General features: G+C 37.0%; 1 protein-coding gene across 1 annotated transcript in view; it reads left to right on the forward strand.

The window, feature by feature from the left end:
• Positions 1-24,646, forward strand: part of Fhos (Formin homology 2 domain containing) — a 326,238-nt gene that overhangs the window by 228,097 nt on the left and 73,495 nt on the right. The window contains exon 6 of the mRNA XM_011506169.1: positions 22,818-22,876. Within this exon, the coding sequence (XP_011504471.1) occupies positions 22,818-22,876 (59 nt within the window). The remainder of the gene's footprint in view (positions 1-22,817; positions 22,877-24,646) is intronic.

A 24,646-nucleotide genomic window follows, 5' to 3' on the forward strand; every position in this document is an offset into this window, starting at 1 on the left:
ATAAATTATTATCACATATATATGTGGTTCTTTACATATTTCTTTACACGACGTGTTTAAAATAAATTATATTCTTTGAAAGATATTACTTTTTTTACTTGTTCTTTCTTAAACTATAAACTTAATTCGTGTTAAAATACTATTATTATAATTATTAGCATTATTATATATAATGGCAGCAGCATTGTTGTAAATAGTGTAAAAATATTAATATGCATTTGACGTAACATGTTATATAAAATTCCTATATTGGAATGGAAGATTTTTCTTATTAGATTGTAGTATTTTCAATTATCAAATTTGTACATTTAAATTTTTATATCAAACTGTATTAGTAATAATATATAGCATTTATTAATACTGTATTGGTAAATATGTAGAATTATGTAGTGTGCAATGGGGCACAATTAAAATGACATTGTCTATACTGTTTATATTTTATTGTTTCAATACCACTTATTTCGTGGATGTTCTATATTGGAAATTATTAGTCATGATAAATGAATGGAAAAATCAGAAAATAGGAATTATCGAATAATGATATATGTGTGTTTATTACTTATATCTAGTCATCCACGATGTAGCTTCAATAATTTTGGAATTATGAATTTTGGATTATCATGTTCCATACAAGTCATTGCTTCGAGATTAAAAGACGAAAAAAAAAAAAAAAAGAAAAAAAAAATGAACAAGTTGATGATGAGCTGAACGAGCACCGATGCTTCATGCACAATTACACATATACATGAAAGAGGAAGGAAATATCACGGTACTTTGCTTATTATTCTCTCTTGAAATGCCGGTCGGCTTTTATTGAGAAATCCCGCAAGTTAGTGACTTACAGAATGATAATGTAGCCCTTGTACATGGCCAGATAATTTGATAAAGAGAGTTCGGAGAGAATGACGCGCGTCAAATCGACACGAAGAACGAATAATATTTGGAGTACCGCTTTTTATGTTTCTTTAGCGAGTGAATACGGTATGAGTACTCTCATTGACCCTCTTACGTAATTCTGTAAGGCCACGGTTAAGGGCAGCCGCTCAACGACGAGGCTCACAGTCGAAAAGTAGATTACGGATGTACGAAACATTCGAAATTATTTCATTCTATTTGATTAAACTCAACCCAATGACTACATCGCTTTAAACGTACTCCCTAGTCGATATTTACGTTAACATAGGCGAATTGCGATAATGTAGTGATTGTACGTTCTTGCATAATTCAAAAAGAAAATATCTGTCGTTAAGGTTTAGTAAAATTTTATTCCAAGCACCAGTATTAATTGTCTTGCTTGAAAATGAAATTATTCGCTATAAATGTCAACGCGATACTACAGTTTGTAATTTAAAAAGTATTTGTGAATCTTGTAGGTTATCAATATTTTGAATAAGTATCTTTGACAACACAAAAGAGCGAACATGTCAATTTTTCTTTATGGCGCATCAACTTTTATACGAGCACTTGTTCGCTCTTCGCCACTGTTATGAAAAGTCTTTTGCTTATCCAATTCCCGTTTCGTAATTGTCCTTTTTATTTCGTCAGCTCTATCAAGTGAAAATCGTCAACGTGCTCGCACGAACGATAAAATGTCGATGTTGGAAAAAATCATCCTATCAATCGTATCGATAACTAATGGAGTTTCATTGTATTGGAACGTGCGAGAGGAGGGGAGGGGAAATTTTCAATCGAAAAGACATTGAATGTCGGTCGAATAAGTTTTCTCGGACATTTTGGCCTTTCTCGTAACGTTGTACTCTAATGTAATGTAATTGTCGTTTTAAAATGCGATTTTCGATCGAATATCTAAGCGAAAAATGCTATTTGTGCATTGAAAAGATTTCTTGTCTTTCGTGAGTAAGAAATTGCCGTTTGCGCGAGATATTATTATTACTTGTGGTTTGGTGTATTGAAGACTTAAAATCACATCCAATGAAATATTAATTACATATTAAAGAAGAGTATTCCATTAAAATTACAGCTACTTTTATATTTAGTCATTTTCGAGTCTTATTATAAAGTAGAAATAACGAATCCAATGTCCCACTGACGTCCATTTAAGTTTCAATTTCTTTAAATTTCACTTTTGGATAATACCAATGTATCGAGTTAATTACTTTTTGCATAGCCCACAGTAAGATATATTTTATAAGCGGAATTAATTGGGCCAGACGAACCAAAATTTAGTAAAGTATATTTTTCCGTTTCATTAAGTCAGTTCAGTGTTATTAATAGTGTTACTTTAATTAAATTTATAAATAGATTAAATGCTTGTACTTAAGATTATGAATTTACATCATCACGTACTTAAAAAGTAGAATTTAAATAATCTCCATTATTAAGTATACTGTTGTTGATTTAATTTCTTTCATATAACAAAGATGTTTCTACTTTTTTTTTTTTTGATTTTTTCTTTAAGGAAATACGTAACGGGACGCTGAAATGTAAAAGGTAACTAATTTTAAAAGGCTTAGTAGATAAATGGTTCGCTTATACAGGCAAATAATAAAATAATAAAACGAATGTAATGAATATGACTATCCCCGAATATCTGATTTTACATGACTTCATTTTACTGAATGTTTTTACAATCGATATTATGTGCATTTAGAATGGTATTCCCCCTCCCCCGTCCATCAAATTTGGAGTTTTCGCAAAAACATTGTAAATGTTGCGTAAGCATATTGATTTACATATCGAACACGAATTACCTAAAAAGCGCAGTACGCCCTTATCTTAAAATTATGCAAGAAAGCACTCGGAGCATTGTAAAGAAAGTTGAGCTAAAAAAACAATGTATTCGGTAAAATTCGACACCTGGCAGCGCTTATCTCTCGATTCGAATTCCAATGTGACTCTTTTACGAGTTTTTCCCATTAAAAGCCCGGTTGTAGTAAATACCGCTACCAACAACGAGAAACTCGCGAATACTGCTGGTGGACCATTTGGCATGGGTACGTGGTGCCTTAAGAATTTTCGGATTCCTTTACAGCTACTTCCATGTCACTGCCATTACTTTCTCTCTCTCTCTCTCTCTCTCTCTCTCTCTCTCTCTCTCTCTCTCTCCCTGTATTTTGTAGCGCGTCCGCATTCGCGACTCGCGCGCGATTTAAATACTCGCCGCGGCCAATTAGAAGGGTTAATTGTCGAGTGATTTATTGGAGAGTGAAAAACAGGGGGACCGAGATGGAGAGTCCAGGCGCTTGACCTTTTCGGACTAAGATGCAGGCATCCTACGTCTTACGTGCGCTGCGGTTACGCGTGTGCGAGCGATCGATTGTTACATACGATCGATGCGCGCCAGTACGATCCGACGATTTTACGCGACTGACGGCAACGTCTGTTATTCAGCAGTGCGCCTTACTTCTGCCTCTTACATTGACTTATGACGACAGGGTGACCGAGGAGCGGCGTCGCCGCAGTCAGGTAGGATGGGTGGATGAGTTGATGGCGTCGAGAGAGATAGATAGATAGATAGAGAGAGAGATAAAGAGAGAGAGAGAGAGAGAGAGAGAGAGATATAGTGAGAGAGAGAGAGAGAGAGAGCGAAGGGGGGAGGGGGCTTGATCGATGCGCGAGTTCATCGATTAATTTCATTCGCGTTTTTTTTGCATTCGATCTTGGTCTGTAGGCTGAAATTACGCTACCCGTTAAGTGATATATGCCAATGATCGCCATTACATTTTGTCTGTTAGAGTGATATACGCGCAGTTGAGTTTGTTAGGGGGTTCAATTTGAATAGTGATTTATTGGCTGAGAAGCTTTTGTACGATAATTGCTGTGCGTAGTAGGCATATTAGATTATCGAATAATTTCCCAACAAACTGTTTATCTTCAATTATAAGCGTTTATATTTACAGAGTCATGTACTACTATAAATAATTGGCTGATGTGTTTTAGCGTTTTAATTAGTTCACTTTAATTGCATACATTGCCGTACTCTCGTTTATCAAATTACTTTTAAGTTCACTTTTCTACCTTTATATATATATATATATATATATATATATATATATATATATAATGTTCGACGTCGCATAGTATTTTTCGTTCTTACCTTAATTCGCGCAAAAGTTAATGTAAACATTCCAATACTGATAGAGCAATTAAAGATTATTTTCACACCAACGGTCGAGCGCATTATAATCTCTCCTTTTATAACGAGATTTTAAGAAAATTCTCTCGAAAGCACATGTCCAGTATATCCATGGCAATCTTGTCCGTAACAGCTCAAGAAGTTAAATCTCGTATATACGTAGCAGAGCGTGTAATAAAAAGGCGAGTATAAAGGACAGCGCAGGACGTGTCCTCGGATTTTTTGGCCCTTCCATTTTCAAGCGGCTAAGATCATCTTAGGACGGCATTGAAAAATATTCGCGATTGTTTATTGCGTTCTAGAAGGGAATATCCTCACCGAGACGATTATGCGATTTTTGAGATACATTGTATATGCTCTCTTGGACCTAAAACCTTGTACTCGTCCACTCGGTGACTGTATATATATATATATATATATATATATATATAATTCTCTCTTTCTCTATCCTTTTTCCTTTAAGCAATGGATATTGGCTCATTTACTTTGTGTTCATCGCTTTCGTAAAGTATTTGTACACCATTCAAATTTTTCTTCGCTTGCTTTTCTCCTTTACAAAATCATAATAGATTTTTTCGACTTGCATTCTCTGACGAATATCAGCCATTTATAGCGTTAGCACTCCATGAATTTTTAGGCATTCCAGGTTTAAAGTTATTGTACATTTTATTGGAGCAACAGCTGAACATTTGGTGTAATTGAGTTTATGATTGATAAAGTTGAAAAACAATTTTAACGCTTTACATGACTAGAAAAAGTAATTCCAACGTGATATTTACAAAAAGCACATTAATTTCTTTCAAAGACAAAATGAAGATTAAAGAATATTTTATTGAGTCATTACGATATAAATAATTTGCCAAAATGCACGGGTATCATTAAATTGTTTTTAAAAAGTAAAATGTTTCAATAAAACATATAGCTATACCGCATTAATAAGAATAACTTTTTTTTTAATTTTACATGTGCACCTGGAATACCTCATAGTTTTTTCGTTCTTTTGTAGTTAAAATGTATTGTCCTTTAAGGGGGCAAGGTAACGATAAATCACTTTTTTTATCTTCAGATTCTGCGATATTTCTTTCTCCTTTCTCTCTCTCTCTCTCTCTCTCTCTCTCTATCTATCTATCTATCTATCTATCTCTCTCTGCCTCCACCCATCCTTGATTACTTTCACTCCTTTTATCATTTCGTCTTTACTTCTTTCAGAATCTCTCTTCTTATTTCTCTTTTTTTTCCTTAGTGTATTCACACATGTTTTGGAATCCACGAGTCATAAGCCATTATTTTTTCTTTATTGTAATCGTAACAATTAACGAAACATTGGAAAATTTCATCATTTGAAAAATTGTCGGATCCATTTTTCGATATAATATTACTGATCAAAATTGCATTTAATCGGAGATGATTATAGATTAAGTATTACATATATATATATATATATATATATATATATATATATATATATATAATTGTATAGTTGAAATTAATGTATCTTTCGATTATTATAATTACGAAATAATCGAATGTTTCATTTATGATTACAATATGTAAATGCATTATAAGTTGCATATATATTAGTAAATACTATTCATGCTGTAAACAATATTGAAAATTTTTTGTTCATATAATAAAACTTGATAACATGAAAATACCAAGTTCAGACTTCAATAAGAATTTTGCAGTGTACAGGTTCACTTAATCCTTGAAGGTAATCTCTCGTTGGTCACAAAAATCTTTATGACCTTCATTCGAGAAAACGGTGGGCGAACCGACGCTTCGATGGTTATTATTTATAAACGTTGATATGATATATGGAACACGCGTATTTTACAATGACAATAACAAAATATCGGCTTAAGCATTGAATGCTAATATCTACATTGCCCCGAAAAATAATAATCAGGTATTTTTACACAGTACGCGTATAGAAAAGCGTACGAAATTCCTGTCAATCAAGGCTGGTTGCACCGCATCGCGAAAACTCCCATTAAGTTTTTCCCTCCCGTGTCCCTCGCGTGTACATGCAATTTACGAAGTTTCTCGAGTACCGCGTTCGTTGCTTTTCACCTGAAGATTAATCAGCGTATCGCTAGCGGCGTACCAGCGCTCATGCCGTTTGGCAATTTCGGCTTGTGCGGTGCAAAAACCTCGCATGAGACAGAGCTATGAAAATCTGCTGTAGAGCGTCAAGAAAAAGCTGTTCTTATTTGGATGCTTTGACAGCAGATCAACGTGCGTTTATTGCTGGCTCGATAACGATCATACGTGTAATGTAAAAGGCTTTTTCGAAAATTACATTACAAATGGAATAAGAAGCTTTTTTGATAACAATGTGAATATTGTGAAAACGGTGGAACATGGACAGGAAGGGATATTATCGCTGCGTTGTTATAAAAAGTATTCGACTTGTGGATATAAAATCGTTATATACTTATGTATAACAATTTAATTACTATACGAGTATTTATGTGTGCGTTGAAAAGTGTGATTGAGAAAAGTGTCAATTTAATAATAATCAGCTGAATTATAACAATATAACCAGAATGGCCAAGATATTTCGCCCAATGACTTATTGAAGTTGTTACTGTATCGAGTAAACTTAATTATGCTATTGGGAATGAAAAATTTAGCGAACTTCATCAATATATATTTGGTATATTTAAGGTATATTTAATATTACAACAATAACAACAGTAATAACAATAATAATAATAATATTGAAAGCAATAAAGTATGGAAAGTAAATGTGAGTTCATTATAAAGAATTAAAAAGAAACGATTATTACATATTTATAGTACATCAGGGAATTTCTAAATATTTAATTTTTAGCTCATGTACGTCTAGATACATTTTTTATAATAATTTTTTTTTATAATAATCTAATCTATTTATTATATTATATAAAATATATTTCAATTTACGGGGACATTTGTCATTGTAATTCTATCTAATAATGTAAAAAATATAATAGTACTTTTACTACTTTTTAATATAAATTTATTTTCAAATTAACATAAAATCTATGTATGTATTTTCAAATGAAGCCAACATATATTTCGGTGGGTCATGGTGTTTTCGACTTAATTTTTTCGACTTAATTTTTTCGACTACTAATATTATTGATAACTGTGTTAAAAGGAAGAACCATCTAAGCGTATATTTATAAAACTAAAATTCAAGTAAAAATGACACTTAATGTACCAAAAATATTTTATAAGTACAAATATATGCAGCACGCAAGAACAGAGTGAAAAGGGGAGCAAAAAATTTCTTATCACTCAGCTGGAAAAACCATTGTGTTGTTATTTCTAGAAAACGAGACGTATGAGTGAGTACAGACGTGAGAGAGAAATGGGAACAGAAAGATGGTGCGAAGTGGTAGAATAGGCATGACATATGGGGAGCTGGGGGGTGGCGGGGGGGGTGGGGGGGGGGGGGGGGGGGGGGGGGGGGGAGTATAGAGTAAACAAGAGAAAGAGTGAGTAAAAGAGAAAAAGTAAGTAAAATACAGTGCCAACCAAAAACCAGCAGCAAGAGAAATAAGTAGAAAAAACGTCCGAGTCTCTTAACGAATAATATCCAGACATAAAGATTCTTGTGCTCGCGCGAGCACATACACCGAAACATATAGACGTAATGCAAACTTCTCTCGTTAAAAACGACTCCCTGCTGCTGCGGATTTGGATATCTCGAATCCGAAAATGTTCGGTGAAGCGCGTACGTGACACTAATAACCGTCCTTTCATTTTTCTATATAAATTCCCCCCCATTTCTTTATCCTCAACTGCCTTATCCAATAACGCCAAAAATTATCCATATAAAAGGCGCCACGTTCACGAGTCTGTATTTTTTTCTCATTACCGCCCCTCGACGTAACCTATGAAACTATGAAAAACTGAGTCGAGATGATGTGGTAGATTCGTGCGCGGCACTCCACTCGTAACAGCGCATAATCACGAAAATCTCGACAACAGTCTTTCATATCTTTACAAATACAGTCATGATATCCCGAAGCTCGGGCCAACGATTCTTATTAAAATAAAATCATTATCATCGCAGCAACGTAAGAAATAATTAGGATACAATGTAGGCGCAGTGTATATAAGACATTACACGCGCGCACTACACGGATATATTGTAATATTCATTTGCGTAATGGAAGCACGCAAAACCACATAGATTCAGTAGTTATTCGAAGCCAAGCCAATTTAACCGTAAATCTCTTAGGAAAAATTTTAATAAAAGCGTTTAGCACCCATCACTCGCGTATGCTTCTGCACCTTTACAATGCGCGAGCCATCTCTCGAGGAGCATCAAGTATCCCAGACTGAATGCGCGATTATTCCGAGGTTCGTCCTAAAATTAGGGTGACTAATCTCCAACTCGTGGTGGTATTCCGCGATAAAGAAGAAAAAAAAAGAAGAAAAAACGCATCGCCAGTACATTTTAACGAGTGGCAATGACAGCTGTACATCAGCGGTTAAAATCGCAGCCCCAGAGATATTTTTCGCACTATGACGAGATTTTGGCGCACGACGCTTACTTAATGCTGATGTAATTCCGATGCCGAAAGCTCCGTCGCGACAGTTGATTAAAGCGTGATGTGACAGCGGTTTTATGGATATCGTGGACGGGAATTGGTTGGACGGGTTGCCGAGCAACTTTTTCCAAGCGCAAACAGTATGATTGTTTACAGTCGTTTGTTTTCTCACTCGATTACCCCTCCTGTATTATTGATATGCTTGCGCATATGCGATAAGTTATAAAATATTTTTCAACTAAAAGCCCGCGTCGATGTATTTTGTGCTTTAAAAGTAAATGGTCGCAGGAGCGATTTGGAAGAGTCGGTTGGAAAAATATTTTCATTCTCGTCACATCTGCCATCTTATTTTAAGCAAACTCTCCTTTTAACTTTTCAACTATTGATATTCTCGCGTATTATCTTATCCGCGGAATCTACTTTAACTCGTAATCTAATTAACTCGTTCTTATTTCTTTTCCAAGGCATCATTGTAATAGACGAATTACACGTGACTGACAGCTCCTCCCAATGCCCGATGCCATTTTAAATTTAACTTCTGAGCTTAAAGTGAAAAAAATGTGGCACTAATGTGAAAGTCAATGATCCTCTGTTTGACATTTCGCGAGGAAAAGTGATATGTACAATAAGTGAATAATCGTACATGCGCGCGGGACGAGCATCAATCGGATAAACGAGTAAAATTCTATGATTCATGGTGCAATTAGTCGTTAAACGCTGGAAGACGAAGAAAGTTTGATACACTCAACGACACGGAACGAAACCGAATTCCAAAGATATTTTCACTTGATAATATCGCACCTTGCAAATATTCCTTAGATTTTTCTAATATCCGTAATAAGAACATCATATTCTAAGAAACTTTAGCGGACAATCTCACTTTTCATCGTGTTAGCCGTACTTTATCACGATAACGGGGATCCTAGTCGTCACACGGGCGACTAATATCGATCGACATATCCAAGAATAAAGGAGCAAAAGGAGATGAAGCATTTATCATGCTTTAAAGAGCGTCTCGAGGAGCGAATATTATACATTTATTATTTATTATCATCATCTGACGAACCTATCGGCCAATAAAGCGAAATTATTGAGATTCATTGAAAAGGATCCTACGTGTCTGGCACATCCATTACAGTCGACTTTTCAATTCCAAGTTCTACTGCCCATTAAGTGGAAACGTTATAAAAATAAATTGCCATTTAATCGTCTCGAATCGTTTAAAAGTCGGCCCATCAACCGACAATTTTTGGCGCAAACGCGTTCTTTCACAATTACCGGCCGAGCGGACGGCATCAAGCCCACTAGATAACAGCAGTAAATACCATCTCCTTTCGAACTAATTCCATCGAGCATACGCAACCGACTCGTTACATCCATAAAAAGCTCCATTACATCTCGTTGCTCGGGGCGTAGTGGTGGTGGCGCGGTGGCGGTGGCTGGTGATGCGGAGGGAGGGGGTGTCTCGGCAATGTTTGTCTCGCAATCAGAGTTACATACACACACGAGAGCGCGCATAGCGAACAGTGCGAGAAGTTATTATTCTCTCCAACGGAGTGCTGAAACCCGTAGGATCGCGCGGCTCGTGGCGAAAGAAACTTAAACTCCCCTGTAACGAGACGATTTTCGTCTGCTTTGGTCCGAGATTGGTAGGAGCCGAGCGTGGGTCGCGTATAAAAGAAAGCAACCTCTCTCTCTCTCTCTCTCTCTCTCTCCCCCCCTTTTATTTGACAAGGCAGAAAAACGAGGGACTGCGGAGTTGAGGGCCGCCGCGAGTCTTTGGTTTTACTGGCTCTTTGAAATCTGATATACGACTTTATTTTAGTAATCGGACGGAAGGAAACGGGCGCTCGGTTATTCGTTGTAACGAGTTTCATTTTCTCCCACCTCGTGGCAACCCCCCAGTCACTCGGCTCCTCTCGTTACCCCACCGAAGCTCGACTCACCCCTCTGTCGCGCGGCTTTCGATTTGGATAAACTTAGACTAGTCGTCGACTCAATAATAATCTCAAGAATTTTATTTTAATTTAAGCGCCGGTTAGGATGACTTACCACCGTCACACCGCGAGACTCTTCCAACGCACATATTCGGTCCGGTGAGACCTGACCTTTCAATCAACTTGGACTAATATTTCGCCAATGATGTCTTAGCGACTTATTAACTGCAATTTATTACTATTGTTGTTGCTCTTCTTCTTCTTGTTCTTATTCTTATTTGTTTTAAGCGACTGCTAAGTCCCCATTGCCGTCTATGCTACGATTTTTTTTTTTTTTCATTCATTTTTTTCGTTCATAAAAGTTGGCGCTCCGTCATTAATTTCCCAAGAACTTTTACAGCTCAGTTTTTATCCGAGCCCAAAAATATTTCTTTTTATTCCGGCAACGTTGATCACTCAACCATTCGTTCATGCGTTCTAACGAAAGTAGACGCTAAGAAATGTCATGCCGCTTAGCTATAAGTGACGAAAATTAATGCACTGCGGGCACATTACGAAAATTGCCTGCTACTCGACATCGGTGCCATTGATTGCGACCGAAAGTCCGGGTAGTCCTGATCGTCTCGCGCGATACAATTTTCTTCGTCCAAGCAATTTATGAGTCCTTGAGCAATACATTGTTCATCGTAAGCTTCCATAGGTCTGCATCGATGCGGGAACGATGATTCCTTGTCATTGGTTGGTAACCGCAAATGCCGTCTACGGTTTCATTTAATCGAATCAACGCGAAGGTCGTACAAAGTACGTACATTTCAAGGGAATTAAGAAGTCGGATTTTCAGAAAGTCTAATAACTTTATGCCTTTCCACGCCATTTGAGCGATGCTATATTTTCATGCAATTGCGATTTTTTAAATTTAATTTAATTTTTTGTTGTTGCCACAATTACGAGCAAATGGTTATTAGAATTATATATTTGTATTACTAACTGACATTTAATACGGCAATAAGTTACTTTTGAATTCTAAAATTATTATAAGATAATATTATATATATTTATGGTTAAAGTGCAATCAACTATAATTACAGAATATATTACTAACACATTGAAAAGTAATAGAACAGGCGTTGAAAGTAATGTGCACGAATATTACTAATAACGCGTACGTATCTTAAGTGCGACATTAATATATTGGAAATTTATTCAATCTCTGTTTAATATTAATTTTTCATCATTTTCTCTCTACGTTGAGTGATTATTATTACTCGTATCTTCTCTCTCTCTCTCTCTCTCTCTCTCTCTCTCTCTCTCGTTGGGGAAATTGTTATAAGCCGTCGATTATTTTTGATTATCGATTATAAAAATGATAACTTTAATATATCTATTTGTATGGCGAACTTAACAATGCGCGTGCCCAAGGCATTTATCCTTAAATATTGTCTTAACGGCGATTGCTGCATAAGACAGCTGAGCAAGAACTTGGTTAGCTGAAGCCGATGCTTTTTCTTCGAAAGGTCATAAGCTTAAATTGGCGATCTGGCGTGACACGCGATTGGTATATAATTGGCAGAACGCGTATGGGAGTATAAAGAGGCGATTCAGGAGACGAGACGATCATTTACGCCAGCCACAAACAATACGGAAGTGTTCGATTTGATCACTGCGAAAGCAAGTTTTATTCCTTAATATCAATCCATTATGATTACCCTGCCTTCGGATTGCATTCATTCATTGTGAAATTGCAGCGCCATCACTTAGTTTGTAAAACGCCTACTATCAATTACAACTAAGAAGCAAAAATATTTACGTATTAAGCACATTCCCGACTATTTACAATCATCAAGCTGCCCATGTATCTCCCAGGTCTTGTAAAGATGAGAGTCCAAGCAAAAAATCATTGCACACCCTCGAACATTATCTCTCGCATCATCATTAGCGTGCGCTCACGTCATACGGTTCAAGGAACTGCAAGATAGAGCGCATCCAACTGGCAGAGTGAATTATTCCAATAGTTTTTTCATTAATTATTATCTATGTAAATTATTAATAATAGCTAATGAGATAATAGTCATTTATAAAGTTGCTGGGATATTTTTTGCTGGTAATGCTGGGCTAAGGATTATCCATTCGACTGTAAAACAAATTCACTACCTGCGCTAAATCCTTGGCCAAATCATCGGTTCAAATCACACCTCGCACAATCTCACTAGACATGTACGATGCGACTGAAAGCCTCAACATTTGTTGTCATGAAAAACAAAAAGAAGCAGGGCCGCATACCCCGAACTACCTCCGGTAGCGTAGCCCAAAGCCATCCAACCACCGAATCATTGTTCGTTCTTGCCTTGTTCTCGAATCATCGAATCTCGTATCCCTTAATGTCTCAATGCACTTGGCGATGAGCGCGGCTTATCAATCACTGTTCTCCCTCCTCTATAACCACCCTCTAGACATCGTCCCCACGAGCTTCGTGAAAAACTCCGGGGATGGGTTACGCGCGCAACTGAATGAGCCTCTTGAATCAGTCGAAGCTGTCGGCATTGAACTTGGCCGCCCGCGGCGGAAGGTTTTTATTTTCACGATCGGCGGAATGTATCCCGCCTGCCGTATATCCTCCTCCTTCCCACACGAAGCCGCCGTGCCGACTTTATGTTATGTACGGGCGATCGGGCGCGCGTAATGGATTCCTCTGTGGCTCTCGCCTCTGGACGAGAAGTTGCGTCACTCGCAGCTCGCCTTTCTTTCCTCGATCCCCTCCTCGTCCACGAACTCACCCGTGCTCTCTCTCTCTCTCTCTCTCTATCTGGCTCTCTCTCTCTCTCTGGCTCTCTGGCTCTCTGGCTCTCTGGCTCTCTGACTCTCTGACTCTTTAGCTCGGCGCGCGCCGGAAACGAACGGGTTCGCGACGATTTCGCCGACGTAATCGTGGGATTCGCGGCATCGACACCTTTACGTGCAAAGGCGTTTGTTGTGCGGCTTTTATGAGCACGCGGAAATGTTTCGCATGACATTGCCCAACACATCATCTACAATATTATATATTAATTGATATCGTATGCTTATTAGAGCCATTATATATATATATATATCCTTACTCCTAACACTTTATAAAGTTCCATCATATCACTAGTCCATAGCCCAATAGCCACTTGTCTCTCCCTCTTCTCTTTATACAAGAGACGCGAGGGTGCACGCACGCACGCACGTACAGTCTCTTGTTCTCTCTGATTTTTTCTCGGCAACGTATGGCACGACTCGTAAAATTCCAGCAGAGTCAAGAATCGCGTCGGTATGATTCCCTTCCCCTCGCACCAACCACCATTTCTGCACACGTACGCACGCGTGTGAGTGCGAGCAAGTGGGTGCGCGGTTGGTTGGATGTGCGTGGTGTGCGCATCCTCGAGAGCAACCGCAGTTGTCTCATTTACGAGCGGAAACATTATTAACACGCGCTGAGCTCGTTTTTTCCTCACTTTCCTGCTACTTTTTTCTCACTTTGGCTCATTCCACTCTGCATTATTAACTAAGATTTTTCTGCCTCTCGAATTAAGGTCTCCTACGTTTTTACAAGCCATAAAATTCACAGATAGACGTATAGACGTGCATGTTTGCATGGTTTTGGTGGCTGAGTTTATTGGCACGTGGATTTTCAATTTAAACGAAGCGATTCGTCCATATTCCGTCCTTTACTCTATTCCTTTATAATAATTATGTTCATACGCGCACACGCACACACCCACCCAAGCACATATATTATTTATTTGCTCATGCGTTTTTATTAGTCAGTGTAAGGAGAAATAAACATCCGAGAGGTTTTATTGCTATGGGCATTAACAATATAATAAAGACAATCAAAAATTACAAAATCAAACAAGTGACTTATCCCCATCGTTTCTCGGTATTGTACAATGAAGAAAAATAAATGCACAATAGACGATCGGTAAAGACTAAATACAACATAAATTTATTACTATCAGCCAGAGAGGAAATAGTTATTTCAAACAGTAATCTAAATTGGATGATGGGGCACTAAAGGGAGTGGAAACACTTCTGTCAGCATGAACGGTTTGGGGGCGACCATTTTATAAAATCCTCACGGTCTTTACTGACTTCATAGAATAGGGTAGAACGATAACCGCGGAATTATTATGCACTTTCACTAGATCGTTCAGATGATTAAAATAAAGAAGGAAAAATGACCAGATTTGAAAGACAAATCTCGTCTTTGTCATTAGCATAATGTTGCCATTTAACACTTTATGAAGTACGGAGTGGAAAACCAAAATTTTTGGTCTTACACAGAAAGATTGGCTACACAGTACAACTCAGGTATACAATTAATTATTAATAAAATTAATGTATAGGTATAAAATTAATTTTTTATTAAATTGCGGGAACAGTAAGTTTTTTTTCTCTCAAGTTGTTCCGTAATTTTATTCGAAATGAAAAGTTGAAACACCAAACGTATAACAATAAAATAAACATTGATATAAATGAGCATAACGATCATCACAACACTTCCCTCTTTTCCTCTTAGTTCTTTTCAATTTTTTTTTTATGAAAATTGGAAAATCACGAAGCCTAATTTATATATTATTTTCATACTTGCCAACAGCTAATGCAAATAGTCAACGCGCACGTAGATTATGAATAGAACCATAAAATGCTTATAAACCCATTACTAAGAGAGCAGAACACTGCTTTATGTAAAGCAGATAAGAAGTGAACGTCTCGCGACATTTTTACGCCACTCTTCATACTACTAAACACTACTTGTCGAGTCCAGTTGTTCATCTTAACAGTATTTATCGCAACATTATACAATCTCTTACTCGGATTGTATCGACCAAGCATTATTGCAAAATTTATTCGCAATTCAGCTGACAAAATTCATTTCATCGTCGAGTTTGGCGCCCATCCCAACAAACGTCCCAGCAACCATCCCATTATACACGACAGAAAAACGAACGTTAAACACACACGTCTGGAAAAGTGAGGAGGCTACCCGAAGCTACGAAAGCCCGGACCGTCGACATTCTTCCGCCCTCGGCCCTCACGCGCCATCGACGCCCCCCATGTCTCGCCAAACACCTTATCCGTACTATTGGAAAATTCACGAAAAATCCCCGCACTTCCCACTACGAAAACGCCCCTCCGCTCGTCTGCTCCTCGTCACATGCCCCTGCCTCCCACCCTCCCCGCCATCCCACACCCCGCCGACGACCATGTCGAGTACCCCGTTCACCCGCTTCCTCCGCGGCCTTTTTTTTATTCTTTACCTCCTCCATGGTTCCCCATTGTCTTGGGCGCGCGGCGCGGCGGATTCTCAGGCAGCGACTGCCGCCGCGTGGGAAGGTTCACACAGGCGCCCGAAGCCCTAGACCCGGTGCACTTGAACCGGTGAGCGCGCGCGCGCGCGCGCTCGACTTCCAAATGCGGCGCGAGAGGTGTGTTGCCGCACTGGCCGAGTTTGTTGCTCGTCCAGTGCTGTCGTCGGCGAGAAGAAGCTCTCGCGTGTGTGCGAGTTAAGGAATGTCGGCGATCGATTTCCGGGTGCGCGGGCCGACGTTTGTAAGACGTTTATAAACGCGACGACAGCCAGGTGATTGAGATTTAAGCTCGAGGAGACTTGTCCGATAGGTTATTTGATCACCCTATAATTATCAGGACAAACTTATTACTGGAGTGCGGCTTTTATAACGAAACGATTTGTAATTGCATCGAGACGATATTTATTGCTACGACTAAAGCGCTCGAATAAACAAAGCCGGAGAATGTAGGTTAAGAAAAGTCACGGCGACTTGGTCGCATTAGCTATTAAAATTTCGTCGGTTAGTAGGTGAACTGACTCATTCCTACGATCAGACTCGTACAAAAGCTTTTTGATTTTGGGAACGCACGTAGATCACGACTTTATTACGTTATATCGCAAGTTGTTCGTTGATTACCGCGGAATAGCCTTTCCCGTTTGTTTTTCGATTTGTACGGGCGACGATATGTGTGTGCGTGGGAGGGGGGGGCGGAGAGATAGGGGGAGGCGGTATGGAACGTTCGTTTCCTTTCTTTTCTTGGCAGCACAGCACGATGCTGACAATGTTAATCCACGACGTGGCTGCGAGCTTAAGCGTATAAAGTAAATAATGGATTGATAGATCGGTCACAACATTTATTGTTTCCATGCGTTAAAGTCCTGCCGTACATCGGACTTGTTAGCGCTCAATCATTTTTCATACTTTAATTTGCGTCATTCTACCGGGTATGGAACGTCCAGTTGTAAAAGTTGAAAATTTCTTTAGTGTTTCTATATGGCTGTGATATGATAACGCGTCAATGTCATTATAATTCCGAAGTGAATACATGTTGTCATGTAGTGCTAGATAAATGCCATATTATGTTAATGTATATGCGTATATGAATATATTCATGCGACAATGCCCTATTAGCCATCGATGAGATATACTTTTTGTATTAATATTCGTATTCCCAGCGGGAAATCTTAATTGCCTTAATATACGAATATAATGGAGATTGATTTGAATTCTTCGTCAAATTCATCGGCTTTGATCCATTGAGCTAGACTAGTCATCAAGTGCCAGAAGTACTTTCCTCTTGTTTATCCCCTTATTTATTTTTCTCCTTTCGTTGTTGCTCTATTTTGTTTTGTTTTGTTTTGTTTTGTTTTGTTTTGTTTTGTTTTTACTTCATTTCCCTTCTTAAATAATACATCAGATATTAGCCGTTCGTTAAAAATTAATTATTTTAATGAGGATAAAAATGCTGCTTTATCCACGTGCATCTCCTTAAAATGGATGCATTTTTAATTATCATTTATCAAGTTAAGAATTCAAAATTAAACCGTTCCTGCAAGTAAGAAAGTCGCGGCACAGCGGGACGGGACGGGCTGAATGAAATTTACGAAAGACACCGGGACATAAATTAATATTAAAAAATGATTTCGCTTCGTGTGCTCGCGCATAAAGTGCTCGCGACCCAAGTGGAACGTGAAAAACGTGTTTTGCGACAACAACGTGAGCGCGGCAACGATTACGTTACTTTATGAAGGGCGGGGTGTGGCATTATTTCGCCCTATACACAGGTATCGGGCCGGTGTTATCGAGCCTGTGACTTTTATACGTTGGGTAGGGAGCGGGAGCGCGGCTTTTTTTTTTTTTTTTTTTTTTTTTTTTTTTTTTTTTTTTTTTAATCCTTTCCCCGTCTTATTAATGGATCGCAAGTGCGGAGGCCGTTCGCTTTAATGATGAGAATTGGCGAAAATTTATATGGCCGCCGGCTGACTTTGATTGACGGTAAAAATGCATGGCTCCTGGGGCTCATTGTTTTTCGCTCACGGGCCAATCGCTGCCGTTCTCCGATCTTATCCGAAATGCCGGCTTCTTCTGAAAAATAACGCAGGCTTCCCTGCGCTCGGATCCGCTCCTCGAGTGCGACTGCGACCCGATTTGTCGGTGTTGTTTGTTCGTGCGCGCGAGGCACCTAATGATGCATCTCGTAAATCACGTGTTTAAATTTCTGATTCTCTTATCTTAAATCGGATAACATTGTACGCTTGCTGAAGCGAAAGCTTCTTTAGGAGGGCAGCGCTTGCGAATGTCTTAGTCAATTGTTACACATTAGTCGCCTGCGCCCAACGATAATGACACTTTTAGGTAATTTTGTACTTTTTAACGCCCAGTCGACAAATTTTCATGTTATTTTTCGCATCTTCGATTAAATCGGATAATCAGATTCGGTGGATCATTATTGGGCTGTAAAGTAGCTAATATTATTTTTTAATTAGTAAGCTGGAATAAAAGTTATGAGTGAATATTTAAAAATATTTCGCACAATATGATGTTGTATGGAAAAAAAAATTAACTGACATCCAACACATTTAGCGCTTCTTTAATCTTTACAAATAGACAGTGTTAATTCAATTCTTTATGTGCTTAAAGTATGTTATATCGCTGTACCGACCAAATGGTTCGTTTTATGATTTATCCATGGCTGATTATACTCTCCTGCGAAAAGATATTGCCAATTGATCCAGTGCATCAGCCTCCGTATGTTAGAATTTTTACCGCTTAGGCGACGATTTTAAGATCCCTTGAACAACCCGTGAGATGTGAAAATTGATCGCACATTCAATGGCATACGACGCGATATGCACTCGAGCTTATCTTGATAGTCGTAATGTCTTGATATCGTGGCTGTAATCAAATATCAAATCAAATATTAATATTAATCGCTCAGTGACTGATACGGTGAATGTCTGCGACTGAATTCCGTATATTTTTCAATTCACGTCGCTTCTTATCGTAAATGCTTGGCTGCTCCTACGCTACAATAGCAGAAGAAACAAGAAGAAGCAAAATATAATCTTATAAGAATACAAGCAGATTTGTTGCATATCGTTTCGAAGCCAAGCAGAGAAGCCGCAGGTCACAAGATTTATAAAACTTCACTCGACTAATACATAATTTAGTAGCTCTAATATTTTTGAAAATGGCGCGGATCTCGTTCTCGCGATTTGCAACCACTCGCATGCAAATGGCACAAGAATTCTCAAAATCACATTTCTAAAACATCGACGCACCACTGATTTCGCGAAAGGCAACATTTACAAAGTACGGCAAAAGCCAGGCGTACACGTAGAAACGAATAATAATCGGGCGCACGATGCACGGCTCGCATAATAAGCATTATAATACAAACTCTCTCTCTCTCTCTCTCTCTCTCTCTCTCTCTCTCTATCTATCTATCTATCTATCTATCTATATATCTATATATCTATATATCTATATATCTATCTATCTCTTCGGCGTCTAAAATGCAATATTCAGAAAGCACCTCTGCAATCGCGCCTTTTTCCGAACACTTAAGCTCTCTCGGCTTTCTCACGCTGTGTTCTCGCCCATAGCTCGGAGGCCCCGCGCGCTCTTACATATTTATGGGCCTTGGGGCCCCGACGTATAATCGCTCGTGTGCATCCCGTTGCCCCAGTGACCGTCGCCACCGCGTTGCTCCATAATTAATTACAATGGCTAATTAATCGCGGCCTTGAGTAATTGACTAATTGCTTAATTAAGCATTCAGGCGCACGTGGAGGGGGTTAATGAGATTCGCGCATATCGATAGATCACGCCTACCCCATCCCAATGGCAGTGAGAGAAGAGCCATGGGTTGTGTGAGCTTCGCCATTCTGTGGTGGAGGGGGCGGGATGTGGAGCTATTGTTCCCATTTGTTTGGATTGTTGACAACTCGTCTGTAACTTCGCCACGTGCACTTATCTGGTTATGATAAACTTGTTGCGTGACGAATAGGAACGGAAGGATGTGCGTGGAGCTTTTTTCTATTGGGTTACGCAGTTATTTTCCGATTGTGTTAGAAAGGAACGCAAGTATTTTCTATAAAGCCGAGTTTAAAGTACTGCGCTGCAAATATCATCCGCACACAATGTCATAGGGTTAATCATTTTTATATTAAATTAACATTAATTATATCGATGATTCATTAATTTATTTGTATAAAAATACTAATTAATTAATATTTGTATAAAAATATTAATAAAAATGGTAATCGTTTGATAGACTAAAAAAGCCATTTTATGCATTAATTTAACGACTAAACTTTACATTAAGTCAAATAGAATAATTACATTTTTAACAATCATTTTATTGATTTATTAAGTAATTTATTTCAATATGTAAATATTGTTTATAAAAACGTATAAAATATAAAGTATTATATTTTTTTTATTTTATTTTCTATTAATTTTTGTATTAAGGATTAAATTAATAAAGAGATTCCTCATTATAGCGCTATAAAATTATTAAATAATGATGCGAATATAATTTTGCGATAAAAATATTATCTATATATTAAAAATTTATTATTCTTACATTCACTATTTCGTATAATTTTTATTTAATTTATTTGTTAAAAGATATTTAAAAATTTTTAAAAATTTGTTTACTTTTAACGTAATTCATACATTGACAGGTATCCGCATTATAAACAATTATATCTAGACATATACGCATATAAAAATAAATTAAATATTTACTTTACTGAATGCTGAATTTCATTGGTCAATAATGATTTTTTTCATTGAAAAAATAATTATTAATCCAGTCTTATACTCCTTATTAAAATTAGCACTTCATTATAGTATATAAAAGTGTGATTACTATTTGAACTACGTAATGAACGTGAGTGAATTGAAAATGATTAAAATAATAGCTAAGTTACTTAGAAGTATCTCATGAGTAATTAAAATTAAATTTTTCCTCGTTATTAACTAAAAATGGAATAGCGGTTTTTCTGCAAAATAAATTTTAACAATGCATTTATCATACTTTCATCGATAAATACAACTATTATAATTATTTTCAAACATACTTTCCAAATCCACGTACTTTACGAAGATATGCTAATGTCAATTTTAAAACAAAAATAAAATTCAAAAATTATTGGGTAATTTAAGAGTTCTACAGTAACTATTTATCAATCATAAAATTATCATTTGTAATAGTACTATGTTATCAATCTAGTATTCTCGTTCTAATTATCAGGATAAATTATAAAGCAATTTTGTATAAATTTAAATTTCACTCATTTTATGAATAATTTACTTTGTTCATATCTTATTCGCAGTTTTTTTTTCAATTAATTAGTCGTGTGTAGGCAATTTTGCATTTACACGCTTCTAAACTACCAACATTTATAAAAGTAGCTGTCGGTGTTTAATTACAATTAAGCAATTAAGTAATTTTATTTACTATATAATTTCATAGATATTATGAGTTATGTATTATTGCCGTTATGTTAAAACTATGTTATTTTACTATATTAACTATTACGTACGCGAAGCATATTTGAATATTTTTGCAAGGTGGTCATTTTTATTTCTTTTGATAAATGAGTAAAATAAATAAATTTTATAAAAGTAATTTCGTGTGATTGGGGCAACATGTAAAATATTCCTACAAAGTGAAAAAGATAAACTTGTAGTATCATGTTATTCAAAGAATAAATTAAATTCATTATTCTCTAAATGTATTTTTATATTTATACTGATAACTGACCTTTTACTCTATTTAAATAAAGGATTAATATTTCTTTTTTGGTCTTATTATTGTATTTATTTTCTAGTTCTGTTATTGATAACTTAGCCGTGTGATTGATAATTAATGAATAATTGAAAAATTTAATTTTAGATTACTTTAATCGGGAGGGGAGGGAGAAAAATCAAATAACCACATTTTAGCAAACTCAAATGTATAAAAATTTCGCAATAATCTTATATATAAAATAAGTAATACCAACAATATTACATTGATCTATAGAATTAAAAATTTTGTTAATATTCTTATTGTTACATCTTATATCATTGTAAACGAATTATTTAATACTAATATTATATATATATATATATATATATATATATATATATATATATATATATGTAAGAAATATACAATTCAATGTCAAGAAATAATTAATTAAATGAAAAAATACGCGTAAGTCGAAGTACAGTCGTAATTAAATTATTGTTCTCGCTCTTACTTGCCATAATCAGTAGTGGAAAGTAGCGTAAAAACTTTTATGATAACACCATTTCGGGGATGCTTCGCAGTACATTATAGATTTTTCTCTTTATTTTAGCAATTCAATGCCTCCTGAGGCAAGCACAATAAAAAAATATAACAAGGCAGTAAAATTAATTAAGTTTTTATTATAAAATAATTGCAGCGGACAATTTGCCGGGAAACCTACTTCATTATTCGCGACTAATTATACAAATTTCCTCGATATTTGTATTATGAAAGAGCCTTAATAATAACAATACTATCTCGCAATGTCTACCTCCAAGCAATCAAAACTAGGTTGTTATTTGTTTACAAACAATTGCGTACAGTTTGGAAACTCGATGTAAGACGTCAGCTCGTTAACCTACTGGGAGCGGAGACGCGCGCGCTTATCAAATGCGCATTTAATAATGATCATCTCGAGAGACGGGACCGAACAAAAATTTTTATTAACCCAACCGAGAAACGAGCCCATAATGCGAGCCTCCGCCAGATGGCTAACGGTGCTCCACTTTTCCAATGCCATGCAATAATAAGCTTATACGTTAAGAAAGCAAATACCAATGAAGGCAGTCGCGCACGCATGTACCTACGCACTCACGCAACTAATGTATCATTAATTTTCTCTCTCTCTCTCTCTCTCTGTTGCAGCCGAAAGAACTCCATCGTTCTCAGGACCCAGCTATCCGTGCGGGTTCACACCATCATAGGTGAGTATACAGGAGGACTAAGGCAGAGGCTCTAAGGCGATATCGGGGCAACGATCGCGGCCCATTGCTATGTGCAAATGAAGATTGTTGGGAAGAATGTGCCATTGTCCCCTTGGCTCTACCCACACAGCCCCTCCACGATCTGCCACCCCCCTCGAAGTTAGGACTATTGACGGCAAGGGGGTCACAAGTGCACGCGCCTATTTTACTCGCCGTTAATGTCCTTGCTTTTGGCACTCAAGAGGATATCGTGACTTGGGTGCAATTATGACTAAGCTGAGTCCACGGATTTTTCGAAGGGGGCATCACAGCTTTTTGCGCACTGGGATTTAACGCTTTCTCGCCTGACACAAGAAATTCGTTCTCCCGTACGCGTGCCCGCACTCACGAAATATTTACCTCGTATTTTAAACGGGGAAGGTGCTTTGAAACAGTTTTCTCGGTATTTCGAGACCGCGTTCAAAAAATAAGCTCCGTAGTTATTTTTAACGGATTTTCTTATCGACGTCCCTTCAGATACGTAACTTCCGAGTACGTAAGCTTTTATCAGATTATCCGATCTTTCGAATAAACATTGATGGAAACATTGATACGCGAATTATTATTCTGATTAACTTGAAAAAAAAAGGTTATATCATGTTAACTCTTTTAATTCTAAAATAACAATAGTCCTTTAAAATAATGTCCATTTCTCGGTGAATGGACTGTAGGGCGATAATTAGTTAAAGAGAATTTGCAGTTGCAACTACTAAGAAACGGCAGATTGTGCATGAAAAAAATTTTTTTTTCATTCATATGCCTTACTATTCTATATTATATTATGACAAAAGTATATTATATCATTGTAATTGTAACATTCTACTTATTAGTCACACGTACTTGATTATTTGATGGGATAAAAATTTAAAAATAACAGTCCTTTCCAATCATAATATTTATTTTTCGTAAACGCGCATTCACAAACACATACACACAGACAAGTATTTATATATATATATATATATATGTGTGTGTGTGTGCGCGCGTGTGTGTGTAATGTATATTTGAATATCTTTAAGTTTTTAAGTCATTTAAGAAATTGAGGATATGCGTGCAAATTATTGACACCAGATTGGTTCAAATGTTATCCGAATATTCCACTCAAAATTCATACTTATTAAAATAAGATTATACATACATCCTTTCTATATTAAATATGAAAAAAAAATAAAAACAAAAACAAAATAAATAAAATATGAATTATTAAAAATTATTAAGAATTTTTTTTTTTTTTTTTTTTAATTGATCTGTCGATTAAATTTTCTATTAATTAATTCATAATTACAGTGTGAGCGAGAATAATCGATGAATTTCCAAAGACTTTGTTCACAAGTAGGCTAATAATATACTTTTGATATTATAATTTGAATGCGTTATGCCTGAGTCGTGCAAGCGCCAACGAACTCGGCAGATTCGCACGAATTTGTAATCACCTATATTCGGCAACGTGAGATTTAATAACTTTTTAAATTACTTCGCCTTTCTTCCACCTCCACAAAACTTGCTTAAAGACGCCTGAATGCCCAAAGGCTCGACGTGAACACAGCACTCTGAAAAGGGCTCCTGAAAAAGGCAACCACCCACGAACGCCACGGGCCAGCCTATTTTATCAGCTGTTGCGATTATTCGGAGCGCACGGGACCGCTCGAGGATCTCTAATCATACGAAGCGAGAAGATCGCCAAAGCGTCTCGGTGCCTCGTGCGCGGCCGATTAAGTACGCCTGGCTACC

The sequence above is a fragment of the Ceratosolen solmsi genome, unplaced genomic scaffold (assembly GCF_000503995.2).
Source record: "Ceratosolen solmsi marchali unplaced genomic scaffold, CerSol_1.0 scaffold7, whole genome shotgun sequence".
Taxonomy (NCBI): Eukaryota; Metazoa; Arthropoda; class Insecta; order Hymenoptera; family Agaonidae; genus Ceratosolen; species Ceratosolen solmsi.